General features: G+C 41.2%; 1 protein-coding gene across 1 annotated transcript; it reads right to left on the reverse strand.

Annotated features, from left to right (window-relative positions):
* Positions 1-943: 943 nt before the first annotated feature.
* Positions 944-3,997, reverse strand: plekhf1 (pleckstrin homology domain containing, family F (with FYVE domain) member 1). Its single transcript, XM_033991648.2, has 2 exons — positions 3,719-3,997; positions 944-2,328 (listed from the first exon to the last, which is right to left on the reverse strand). Exons 1-2 carry the CDS (start codon positions 3,963-3,965, stop codon positions 1,742-1,744), a joined length of 834 nt encoding a protein of 277 aa, XP_033847539.1. The 5' UTR covers positions 3,966-3,997; the 3' UTR covers positions 944-1,741.
* Between the last annotated feature and the right edge of the window lie 9,344 nt (positions 3,998-13,341).

Below are 13,341 nucleotides of genomic sequence, written 5' to 3' on the forward strand. Positions count from 1 at the left end.
GTAACCTTGGAAACGGTCCCAGCTCTTTTCAGGTCATTGACCAGCTCTTCCCGTGTAGTTCTGGGTTGATTCCTCTCCTTTCTTAGGATCATTGAGACCCCACGAGGTGAGATCTCACATGGAGCCCCAGTCCGAGGGAGATTGACAGTCATGTTCAGCTTCTTCCATTTTCTAATAATTTCTCCAACAGTGGATCCTTTTTCACCAAGCTGCTTGGCACTTCCCCTTTGCCCTTTCCTTGTGGAGGTCTACAGTTTTGTCTCTTGTGCATTTTTTCTTTGGTCTTGTCCATGTCAGTAGTTGGAGTCTTACTGATTGTCTGGGGTGGACATGTGTCTTTATGCAGCGAACGACCTCAAACAGGAGCTTCTAATTTAGGAGAATAAGTGGAGTGGAGGTGGACTTTTTAAAGGTGGACTAACAGGTCTGTGAGGGGCAGAATTCTAGCGGATAGACAGGTGTTTAAATACTTATTTGCAGCAGTAACATACAAATAAATTATTTTAAAAATCATACAATGTGATTTCCAGATTTTTTAGATTGTCTCTCACAGTGGACATGAAGATGAACATTTCAGACCCTCCATGATTTCTTCGTGGAAGAACTTGAAAAATCACAGGGTGTTCAAATACTTAGTTGCCTCACTGTATATTTTAAATATATATTATACTAATGTGACGCTGCTGCAGAACTACTTCTACCCATTTCATTTGGGCGAGTCTTGGTAATTGTGTTTGCATTTAAATTTTACATTGATGAAGTATAAATATATTATTATTATTTATATTTTATGCTATGTCAACTTGAAAATGAGTGAAATTTGTGTGAATTTATATATTTAATTTTTTCTTTTAGCAACAAATAAAAAGAGTCAGGTGATTCTAGTTTGTGTTTATTGAGGTGATAAATACACGAGGCAAATACAACAGTTCACATGACCAACGTTCACATTAAAGGTGCTTTAAGTTCACATTACATGTAAGAAAATAAATAAACTATGTACAAAGGAGTTTGTTTTTAAATATTTACAGATAAAGTCACTTAATAACACGGTTAATATTAATATTGCACACGACGCCGATAAAAATAGAATGAAAATAGAATTTCTTTTGTCCCGGGCTCATGGCACTGAGCAGCTTCTTTAGACGTACGATTCTCTAAGAGTCGCTCAGGTGAAAACTTAAAGGGGTGCTATATTTTTAAGTGCAGTGCAAAACCTCCTCTTCTCCATGAACATGTTGTTTGGTCTGGAATGTTAAAACTTTTCAATCTCCATGGAGACGAGTAGGTGACTCCACTAAAAGAGACATTTTTAAATGAACAAACGGGCGGCAGTAGCTCAGTCGTTGTAGTGACACTGATTTAAAGGTTGCCGGATCAAACCCCACTCTCAGCATCATTTGTAGAGCTGTCAGATCCACTGGCCCACAGGTTAGCGGTGCGATTCCCGCTCCCACAAATGAATGTTGTGGTTGTGTCCCTGGGCAAGACACTTAACTCCCCTCGCCCCCAGTGATTGTGTACACCGGTGTGTGAATGGGTAAGTGGTTTCTTGATGTAAAGTGATTTGTTGATGCTTATAAACTGACGTGTTCTTTAAATTTTCTCCCTGCATTATTGCTTTAAAGCTTTCCTCCTATAACCTATTACTTTATATCACTAAAATTATCTCAAGTTATTTACGCACAAAAGGCCACAGGGGCAGAAACCTTCACTGTTATGGTACAAACATCTGCAGTGTTCACAGAGGAGGCCAGACGTGCTCGGGTTTGAGGTACACATACGGAGAGAAAGACTCCATCCCATTGTCAGCCCAGTTAACCGGGTGATAATCGTCTTCGATGTAATCTTCATAGTGTGGTTCTTCAATGCTAACGTGCTCGTCTTCATCAGAGCGTAGTCCGGTGCTGTCTCCGCGGCCTCTCCTGTCCTCTTCCAGGCTCAGGCTGCTGTGGCACTGCACACACACCCTCTGCCTCTTGGTGGGATGGATGTTCCCGATCACCGCACGCTTTCGGGAACACACTCCACAAACCAGGAGGCCACATTTCCTGCAGTGGTGCCGACGGTGAGTCACTGTGAACTTCCGGGAGCAGCGCATGCAGATGGCGGAGGCAGGGTCCGGAATCCAGGTAACGGCGAATCTGGAGCTGGGTCTTCGGTCGCTGCTTTGAAGGAGACGGGCTTTGCACACCTCGATGTGCTCCATCCAAGCCTGCTTCTCGTCTGGAGACGCTGCAGAGACGTAGAAAGATTTACGGGGAGTTTTGACCAACCACTGGTGCTTCATCTGGAAACCATTCTCCAAGTCCTCCAGTTCAATGTCCTCTGCAAACACAAAATGAGACAAGTTTAAAAAAGTGAAGATGAATCGACCGATACCACAGCAGAACAGCCAGGGGAGAAAACCAGACCAGTGCCCAGATAATGAGATAAACACGACACGACTGACCAAACCGCCAGATAATGAGATAAACACGACACGACTGACCAAACCGCCAGATAATGAGATAAACACGACACGACTGACCAAACCGCCCAGATAATGAGATAAACACGACACGACTGACCAAACCGCCAGATAATGAGATAAACACGACACGACTGACCAAACCGCCCAGATAATGAGATAAACACGACACGACTGACCAAACCGCCCAGATAAGATAAACACGACACGACTGACCAAACCGCCCAGATAATAAGATAAACACGACACGACTGACCAAACCGCCCAGATAATGAGATAAACACGACACGACTGACCAAACCGCCCAGATAACGAGATAAACACGACACGACTGACCAAACCGCCCAGATAATGAGATAAACACGACACGACTGACCAAACCACCCAGATAATGAGATACACAACACATGACTTTTATAGATATAGATTAGAGTTTAACCATCAACTGTTAAACTACAATTCCTTTTGTATTTTATCTGAACAATGAGCTTAAACTGCCTCTAGGGGGCAATGTAATAAAGTTATATTTATTGATTGCTTGATATTTAGTCTTTAAAAATAGCAGTTCCACTTTACATCCAGACTAAACCATTGATATTGGAGTGGTCTATGGAGCATGTTAAGATTAAATGACAATAATAATAATAATGATAATAATAATAATAATCTCAGTAAATGCAGACATCAGATCAGGTCTCATCGCTGAAGTAAATTTGAAGTATGAAAGATTAGCCAGTTTGTCAGCAAAAGTTTAGATCAGAGTTTGGACGTAAGATGAAGAAATTTGATTAATTTTTACATATATTTGGATTATATTTTCATCAGGATTAATGTTATCAGTTTAAAGTCAGTCAGAAAAAATAAAATTGATCAAAAATCTAAATCAGTCTTTACGAGACTCTACAGATGTTTCAAGAACAAGTTGGCAACAACATGAAGACATAAGGTAAGTGTCCCAAGAACATGGGACATGCATCGTACCAGGGCAGCACCATTTGAGAAAAGATGATTTTAATCTACTGTATGTACTGGATTTAACCCATTGGAATGGAGTGTTTGCACATTTTAAACAGCCTCCACTGCTCCAAAGAGCTGCACAAAATCAAGTATAAAGAGCTAATCCATATAAAAAATACACAAATTATGTAAAATTATGTAAAATAATGTAAAGTAATGAAAGAACTAGCAAACTCATACAACTACGATAAAACACAGTTAAACATCAGATTGTCATTAAAATTCTCTCACCTAGAGGGATGATCTTCTGCTTCTTAAACCAGCGGCCGTTGATGACGATGCTGCCATAGACCAACATGTCGTTAAACAGGAAAAAGGCTTTAGGCTGCGCTCCACGCCGGCTCTGCTTCATCAAACGGCCCTCTCCGACCAGAACTCGGCCCGGGTCCAGGATCCGGGTCCCGCTCGGTCCAAAACACTTCTGCACAGCTTCCATACGGCGCTGGTTCTCCACCATGAAGGAGATCTGCTGCGTCATCGTGGTGCATTAAGTCCAGGACAGGCGTGTTGTATGGTGTGGAGTGAGAACACTCTGCTTTTATGCCGTTGGTGATGAAATGGGCTTTTCCTGTTTCAGAAGAACAAGTTTGGCAAGAATCAAAGAGAATGTTTTTACAGTGAAGGCGCTGCTCAAAGACACGTGCAGGTTTTTATATGTACAAGACACTAAATCTCATTCATTTACTACTTTTTACATTTTATATAAACACAGAAGACATCAAATATATGAACTAAGATATATGGAATGATGTACTAGAGAAAAAAAAAAGTGAAATAACTCCACTAAATACTTCAACAAACCAAAGGCTGCAAACTATGAAGATTTGTATATAAAATATATAAAACATATTAAGTGGTTATTTACTTTTTTTCTTGACTACATAATTCCATACATCATACTTCATATACAGTGAGGCAACTAAGTATTTGAACACCCTGTGATTTTTCAAGTTCTCCCACGTAGAAATCATGGAGGGTCTGAAATGTTCATCTTCATGTCCACTGTGAGAGACATAATCTAAAAAAAAATCTGGAAATCACATTGTATGATTTTTAAAATAATTTATTTGTATGTTACTGCTGCAAATAAGTATTTAAACACCTGTCTATCAGCTAGAATTCTGCCCCTCACAGACCTGTTAGTCCACCTTTAAAAAGTCCACCTCCTCTCCACTTATTCTCCTAAATTAGAAGCTCCTGTTTGAGGTCGTTCGCTGCATAAAGACACATGTCCACCCCAGACAATCAGTAAGACTCCAACTACTGACATGGACAAGACCAAAGAAAAAATGCACAAGAGACAAAACTGTAGACCTCCACAAGGAAAGGGCAAAGGGGAAGTGCCCAGCAGCTTGGTGAAAAAAGATCCACTGTTGGAGAAATTATTAGAAAATGGAAGAAGCTAAACATGACTGTCAATCTCCCTCAATTCAATTCAATTCAATTCATTTATTTTTGTAACGCCCAAAATCACAACAACAGTTGTCTCAAAGGGCGTTCATGTTTTGGTTGTTTGGACTGGGGCTCCATGTGAGATCTCACCTCGTGGGGTCAATGATCCTAAGAAAGGAGAGAAATCAACCCAGAACTACACGGGAGGAGCTGGTCAATGACCTGAAAAGAGCTGGGACCACCGTTTCCAAGGTTACAGTTTGTAATACACTAAGACTTCATGGTTTAAAATCATGGCACAGAAGGTTCCCCTGATGAAACCAGCACATGTCCAGGCCCGTCTGTTTGACCAATGACCATTTGGATGATCCAGAGGATCATGGGAGAAAGTCATGTGGTCAGATGAGACCAAAATAGAACTTTTTGGTCTTAATTCCACTCGCCGTGTTTGGAGGAAGAAGAATGATGAGAACCATCCAAAGAACACCATCCCTACTGTGAATCATGGGGGTGGAAACATCATGCTTTGGGGGTGTTTTTCTGCACATGGGACAGGACGACTGCACTGTATTAAAGAGAGGATGACCGGGGCCATGTATTGAGAGATTTGGGGAAACAACCTCCTTCCCTCAGTTAGAGCAGATGGGTCATGGCTGAGTCTTCCAACATGACAATGACCTGAAGCACAGCCAGGACAACCAAGGAGTGGCTCCATAAGAAGCATATCAAGGTTCTGGAGTGGCCTAGTCAGTCTCCAGACCTAAACCCAATAGAAAATCTTTGGAGGGAGCTCAAACTCTGTGTTTCTCAGCGACAGCCCAGAAACCTGACTGATCTAGAGAAGATCTGTGGAGGAGTGGGCCAGAATCCTGCAGTGTGAGCAAACTGGAGAAAAACTACAGGAAACGTTTGACCTCTGGAATTGCACACAAAGGCTACTGTACCAAATACTAACATTGATTTTTCAGGTGTTCAAATACTTATTTGCAGCAGCAACATACAAATACTTTTTTTTTTTTTTTAAATCATACAATGTGATTTCCAGATTTTTTTTTTAGATTGTCTCTCACAGAGGACATGTACCTAAGATGAAAATTTCAGACCCCTCCATGATTTCTAAGTGGGAGAACTTGCAAAATCACAGGATGTTCAAATACTTACTTGCCTCACTGTGTCCGAAGTCTTCTGTACATTCATAAAAAGTAGTAAATTAAATAGAAAATAACACTTCATGTGGCTGTGGGCAGGTCGTGTTTTCTCTGTGGTTTTTGGGAATCACCTGTGATCAGAAACATGTGAAATATGAATTCCTTGCAGATGCCTGTTTCTTGCTTGTTTCCGTGAAGGTGGAGAGTCTGGGGAGTTCAAGGAGTTTGATCTCAGCCGATGGCACTGAAAATTTTGCTGTGTCTCTCAGTGAAGCATGAGGTTTGGGGTCGAGCTGCGACTTTGGACCAAGAATTGTGACTATTTTTGTCTTGTGTGTTATGGCAGTTATTAAAAGTCTGTTTTGATTATGTAAAATCAATATTGAGACATTTTAGTTTAGAAAAACTAGTCTGACCAATATGAGTTTATGATTCTTGTTATTGCCTAATGTAAAATTAACTTTTAATTATTATGGACATATAAACTACAGCACATTGGCATTAAGTAAAAGTACCAAAGGACAAATATAAGGTATCTGTACTAAAGTCAATACATTTACTTCACTATTTTTGAGCAGGACGGCAAAGTAAAAATATTTTTATTATTTTATATTATTGTGAGACCTGCTGACTATATATTATATATATATATATATATATATATATATATATATATATATATATATATATATATATATATATATATATATATATATATATATATATATATATATACCCTTACTCTCTATAAATCCTCGTCTGTCACGTTTTCCTCTGAATCAGATGCCATCATTGAATCAAACATTCTATATTTGGTCAAGCTTTTGTTTTTATCTTGATAAAGTTTTGGATCCGCCCTGAAAATGGGCAGTGACTTACAGTCACAATTAATTTGAATCCACACAGGTGAGATAAGAGACTTTTGTCCTTTGTTATTTTTACAGGTGCAGTTTGTCCCACAGACACCACAGTTATATCAGGTGTATGAGGTGTATGAGATATATCAGGTGTATGAGATATATCAGGTGTATGAGATATATCAGGTGTATGAGGTGTATGAGATATATCAGGTGTATGAGATAAATCAGGTGTATGAGGTGTATGAGATATATCAGGTGTATGAGATCTATCAGGTGTATGAGATATATCAGGTGTATGAGGTGTATCAGGCGTATGAGATATATCAGGTGTATGAGATCTATCAGGTGTATGAGATATATCAGGTGTATGAGATATATCAGGTGTATGAGATATGTCAGGTGTATGAGATATATCAGGTGTATGAGATATATCAGGTGTATGAGGTGTATGAGATATATCAGGTGTATGAGATATATCAGGTGTATGAGATATATCAGGTGTATGAGATATATCAGGTGTATGAGGTGTATCAGGTGTATGAGATCTATCAGGTGTATGAGATATATCAGGTGTATGAGGTGTATGAGATATATCAGGTGTATGAGATCTATCAGGTGTATGAGGTGTATGAGATATATCAGGTGTATGAGATAAATCAGGTGTATGAGGTGTATGAGATATATCAGGTGTATGAGATCTATCAGGTGTATGAGATATATCAGGTGTATGAGATATATCAGGTGTATGAGGTGTATCAGGCGTATGAGATATATCAGGTGTATGAGATCTATCAGGTGTATGAGATATATCAGGTGTATGAGATATATCAGGTGTATGAGATATGTCAGGTGTATGAGATATATCAGGTGTATGAGATATATCAGGTGTATGAGGTGTATGAGATATATCAGGTGTATGAGATATATCAGGTGTATGAGATATATCAGGTGTATGAGATATATCAGGTGTATGAGGTGTATCAGGTGTATGAGATCTATCAGGTGTATGAGATATATCAGGTGTATGAGGTGTATGAGATATATCAGGTGTATGAGATATATCAGGTGTATGAGATCTATCAGGTGTATGAGATATATCAGGTGTATGAAATGTGTCAGGTGTATGAGGTGTATGAGGTGTATGAGATGTATCAGGTGTATGAGATATATCAGGTGTACATGAGGTAGAGAGAGAAGAAACAGAGAAGGTGAAAAGGTTTACTCTGGAAACTGTGCACGCCCTTCAAGTTTCTGTTACATAAAGTGAGGAGGAAATATTTCAGAACACAACATTACAAAACACGGAGCTTTGATCATGGCTTTCTACAGAAGATGCGTCACTCTCAGATTTATATTTGGTAGTGAAACAGAAACACAATCTGAGTTTTGGTGACTGGATTTTTTCCTTAACACTGAAATCCTGTTTGCATCATTTAGGGAACCTTCACACGTCAGCACGGGGCATAAAGGAACTGTTTTTACCTCAGTCTTAAAGACATGAAATACAGAACTGGTTCATTTTAAAGTTTGGTCCAAAGTTATTTCTCTCTTTCTCAGTGTAATATCCCTAAATGTAAAACCGCCTTTGCCCAATCCTCCTTCTTATATAGGGCAGTTAAACAATGGAATAAGCTCCATCTGAGATACTGAGTTTAAACTCACAGCCTTCACCACAAAGGTGAGAGCATGGTTATTAGAAAACCAAACATGTACGCACCATTGATTGTAAGATGTGAATGAAAGTATTTATATGAATGTGTTACTAGCTGTGTTCTGCTACTACACACAGCAGGGTGAGTGTGAATAAGATTAAATGGGTATGGATGTTAATTGGATTAAGTTGCTACATGGGCAGGTTTGCATTTTAAATCGTATTGTGTGTGTGTGTGTGTGTGTGTGTGTGTGTGTATGTGTGTGTGTATGTGTGTGTATGTGTGTATACGTACATTTTAATGTTGACCCCTCCCCCTGAGGACTACAGAAGTTAGCTATAAAGCTAGAATCTGGCACAAGCATCTCTGCCATTGCACTTAATGTAATTGTGCATTGTCCTACTAAATAAATAAATGAATGAAATGAATGAAAATCTTGCCTTATGCATTCAGAGGATCCTAATTATTCACCATGATGAGTTTATAAGCACTTTACATAACTTTTAGAGACCAGAGCGGAGTTTACAGTCACAGTAAAGCTAATAACAACTAGCATGCAAACAAACACCTCCTGATTATCAGATAATACAATGCTTTCTACCTGAATGCAGACAGTTGAATATCTCTTTAGCAAAAATGCATGAGAATCAAATCAGATACACAAAGCCTGAAACTAGACCAGGACTAGACCAAGACCAAACCAAATCCAGATAAGGACTAAACTGGGCTCAAACCAGGTCCAAACTGGGACAAGTTTAACACACCCTAGTTTTTGAAATATATAAGGCTGTGCATAGAACTGAAATGATTTATTTATTTATTTATTTATTTATAGCGGACAGTGCATGTTGACCAACAGTAACTGTTTAACATGCCAGAATTAGCCAAGAGGCTAGTTTTCATCTGTTGTCCCTTGCCATGATGTACAGATGGCTCCTTGCAAATTTAAATAATTTACAGAGGACACAGAATAAAATAAAAATAAATGTACATTTACAGGTGTGGTAAAAAGGTAGAAAAGCATTAAGTCTTGAGCAGTGAATCATAGCGAAGACAAATGAAATAATTAAAACAGACAGGTTATTAAAAACAGCATGCAATTAATAACAGTAAAAGATTATGTTAAAAAGCACAAGAAAATAAACAAAGGGCCAATAAAAAGATTTGTTGAAGCAGAATTACAGAGGCGCACATGCAAAGGACAAACACTAGATGGCAGCAGCAGGAGTTTGGTGTTGACAGGTCTGATTTGTTAAAAGCCAACGTTTAAATTGAGACTTAAAAGAGTTGTATGTGGAGCTCTCCCTGATAATTGTAGAGATGCTGTTCCACCTTTAGAAGCTCTAACAGAACAGGCTGATTGACCAAATGCTGTCTTTCTGAATGGAATCAGACAGTCTCCTCTTGAGGCTCCTCTAGTGATCCTGGTTTTAAAGTCAAATATACATGTAGTGTAACTATGACGTGGAACAGGAGACATTTACTCTGCTGTCGATGATGAGATTATGTGTAATTATAATCTACACAATCTGCACTTACCCCAGAGTGGACCTCACGCTGTCAGACCGGTGTGGACCTCACGCTGTTACATCAGAGTGGACCTCACGCTGTTACACCAGAGTGGACCTCACGCTGTTACACCAGAGTGGACCTCATGCTGTCAGACCGGTGTGGACCTCACGCTGTTACACTGGTGTGGACCTCATGCTGTCAGACCGGTGTGGACCTCACGCTGTTACACCAGAGTGGACCTCATGCTGTCAGACCGGTGTGGACCTCACGCTGTTACACCGGTGTGGACCTCACGCTGTTACACCAGAGTGGACCTCACGCTGTTACACCGGTGTGGACCTCACGCTGTTACACCGGTGTGGACCTCATGCTGTCAGACCGGTGTGGACCTCACGCTGTTACACCAGAGTGGATCTCATGCTGTCAGACCGGTGTGGACCTCATGCTGTCAGACCGGTGTGGACCTCACGCTGTTACACCGGTGTGGACCTCACGCTGTTACACCGGTGTGGACCTCACGCTGTTACACTGGTGTGGACCTCACGCTGTCAGACCGGTGTGGACCTCACGCTGTTACACCAGAGTGGACCTCACGCTGTCAGACCGGTGTGGACCTCACGCTGTAAGACCGGTGTGGACCTCACGCTGTTACACCAGAGTGGACCTCACGCTGTCAGACCGGTGTGGACCTCACGCTGTCAGACCGGTGTGGACCTCATGCTGTTACACCAGTGTGGACCTCACGCTGTTACACCAGAGTGGACCTCACGCTGTCAGACTGTTAGACAAATATCACTGAATAAAAAACAGCGTTATAATAATATAAAAAACTCTGTAGTTGTAGATAATTATTTATATTCTAAATTCTATATACATGATGAAGAAACTCTGGGTTGGTTTGGTGCTGTAAAAATGTTCACATATTCACACCAGAGTCAAAGGTTCTCATTGTATGAGGCAGGAAAAATGAGAATTTTCTAGATGAATTTTAAAAATACTCCAGTGGGTTTGGCATCAAGGCTTCAGTGTTCTTTTGTAAAATGGTGAAATAAAAGTAGTTGTATGTACCCCAAGATACTTGAACTGCTCCACTTGAGGCAGAGACTCTTTGCCCACCTGAAGAAGGCAAAAAAACCTTTTTCCGGTTGAGAACTATGACCTTGGATTTGGAGGAGCTGATTTTCATTCCAGCCGCTTCACACTCGACTGCAAAGTGCCCCAGTGCTGCAGGTCCTGGCTCAATGGTCCCCAAACTGGACCCCCTCCGGCCCCTGAACTGGACTCCCTCCAACCCCCAAACTGGACTTTCTCCAGCCTCTGGCTGCACCTTGAAATTCTGTCCATAAAAACAATGAACAGAACCGATGACAAAGGGCAGTCCTGGTCTCACATGCACTGGGAACAGGTCTCACTTACTGCAGAGAACACAGCTCCTGCTCAGGTCACAGATCCACAAAGCACATGTGGACTGTAGCCTCGAGGACCCGATGGAGAGTTTGAGCTGGTCCAGTGTTCCACGACCGGAATAAAAACTGCACTGCTCTTCCTGAATCTGAGGTTCAACTATTGATCAGATTCTCCTCTCCAGTCCCTGGAATAGACCTGAGGCTGAGGAGTGTGATTCCCCTGTAATTGGAACACACCCTTCAGCTCCCCTTTTTAAACAGAGGGACCATCACCCCGGTCTGTCAGCCCACAGGTACTGTCCCCGACCTCCACGCAATGTTGGAGAGACGTGTTAGCCAACACCCACAACATCCAGAGACTCACAGTACTCAGGATGTATCTCATCCACCCCCGGAGACACTGAGGAGCTTAAACCACCTCAGTGTCTTCTGCCAGGGTGATGGATGAGTCCATCTCTGAGTCCTCATTCTCTGCTTCCACCTCTAAAGATGTGATGGTGGGATTGAAGACATCCTCAAAGTATTCCATCCATGCCAGAATTTCTTTGAGGTCGACCGAAAGTCCTCCTCAATGACCTCCTTGAACTCCTCCCAACCCCAACAACCACATGAGCCTCAGGAGTCCCACAAGCCACCAAGGCTCAACAGGAGTCCTTCTTCAGCCTGACAGCATCCCTTACTTCCGGTGTCCACCACCGGGGGTTGCCGCCGCAACAAGCACCACAGACTTTGCGAGCACAGCTACAAGCAGCCGCATCGACAATAGAGGCGGAGAACATGGCCCATTAGGAGTCCATGTCCCCAGCCTCCCCCAGGATCAGGGAGAAGCTCTCCTGGAGGTGTGAATTAAAGACCCTAGTGACAGGGCTCCAGAAGTTTCCAAAAGACCCTCACAGTAAGCTTGGGTCTGTCAGAGATCTTCCCCCAGACCCCACACACTCGCTGATGAGCATCCAGCCCAGGCCTGGTTATAGGGGGGGGACAGTTATGTTTATGGAATTTAAAGTCAAAATCTTACATGCAGTTCGCAGAATCAAACCTGCCAGTGAAAATTACACTGGCAACTTCCTAAAATATCTCAGATCATTTGCATATAATTTGCATATAATTCTGTCACGCCACAGACTGAAGCCAGGCCAAACCCTTTTATCAGAGAATCAGACACAGGGTTTCACTGTTTTCACTTCTCAAAGCTGGTTCTGTCCTCATGCCACTGTCTTCTCAGCCAATCACAGCGCAGGATTCAGTCAACACTGTTTCCTGTTTGGGAACCAGAAGAATATATATCGCTCTATTTATTTATACATTACATTTTCAGGGTAAAACCTGTTTGTTTTCAGGCTATTTTTATTGCCTGAAATATTCTACCTTAATGTCATTAAACGTATCTCTTAGCATTTATTCATTACTAAATCTTTAGCATGTCAGTATGTGAGTAGTAATACTGTTGTTTTTCTTTGCTTGGCTTTACTTGAGTTCAGCTGGAGTTCATGTTTAGGTATCGGTAAAAATACCAGTAAACAGATAAAAAGTTATTTACCACAGACCCGGTCTGACTGGAATCACGCCAACACTTGAATCAATTATTTCCTGATATGAAAGCCAAAAGAAAATAAAAACAAGGAAATTAAAGTCTTTAAAAGAAAGTCCCGACAGGTGTTTAAAGTGACAGTGATTAATATATAATCCATGTAATGTTGAATCCAGACTTTTCCTCACTTCCTGTCGCTGCTTCATTTCTTTGTTTATTCTTTATTTGGCACCGACCCTGAACAAAAACATTAATCTCACAAAAGAGAAGACGATTTATACCAGATTTAGCCACAGCTCCTCTCCACCTGGGCCCATGGACAGGTGCAGTCAATGGACAGGTGTGGTCCTTGG

This window comes from Periophthalmus magnuspinnatus, chromosome 3, assembly GCF_009829125.3.
Source record: "Periophthalmus magnuspinnatus isolate fPerMag1 chromosome 3, fPerMag1.2.pri, whole genome shotgun sequence".
Taxonomy (NCBI): domain Eukaryota; kingdom Metazoa; phylum Chordata; class Actinopteri; order Gobiiformes; family Gobiidae; genus Periophthalmus; species Periophthalmus magnuspinnatus.

Bases quoted from the DNA above. Each gene is read 5' to 3' on its own strand.
- plekhf1 (XM_033991648.2), bottom strand. From the start codon at position 3,965: ATGACGCAGCAGATCTCCTTCATGGTGGAGAACCAGCGCCGTATGGAA. The intron at 2,329-3,718 runs GTGAGAGAATTT...TTGTGTTTGCAG, and splicing joins GCAGAAGATCATCCCTCTAG to AGGACATTGAACTGGAGGAC.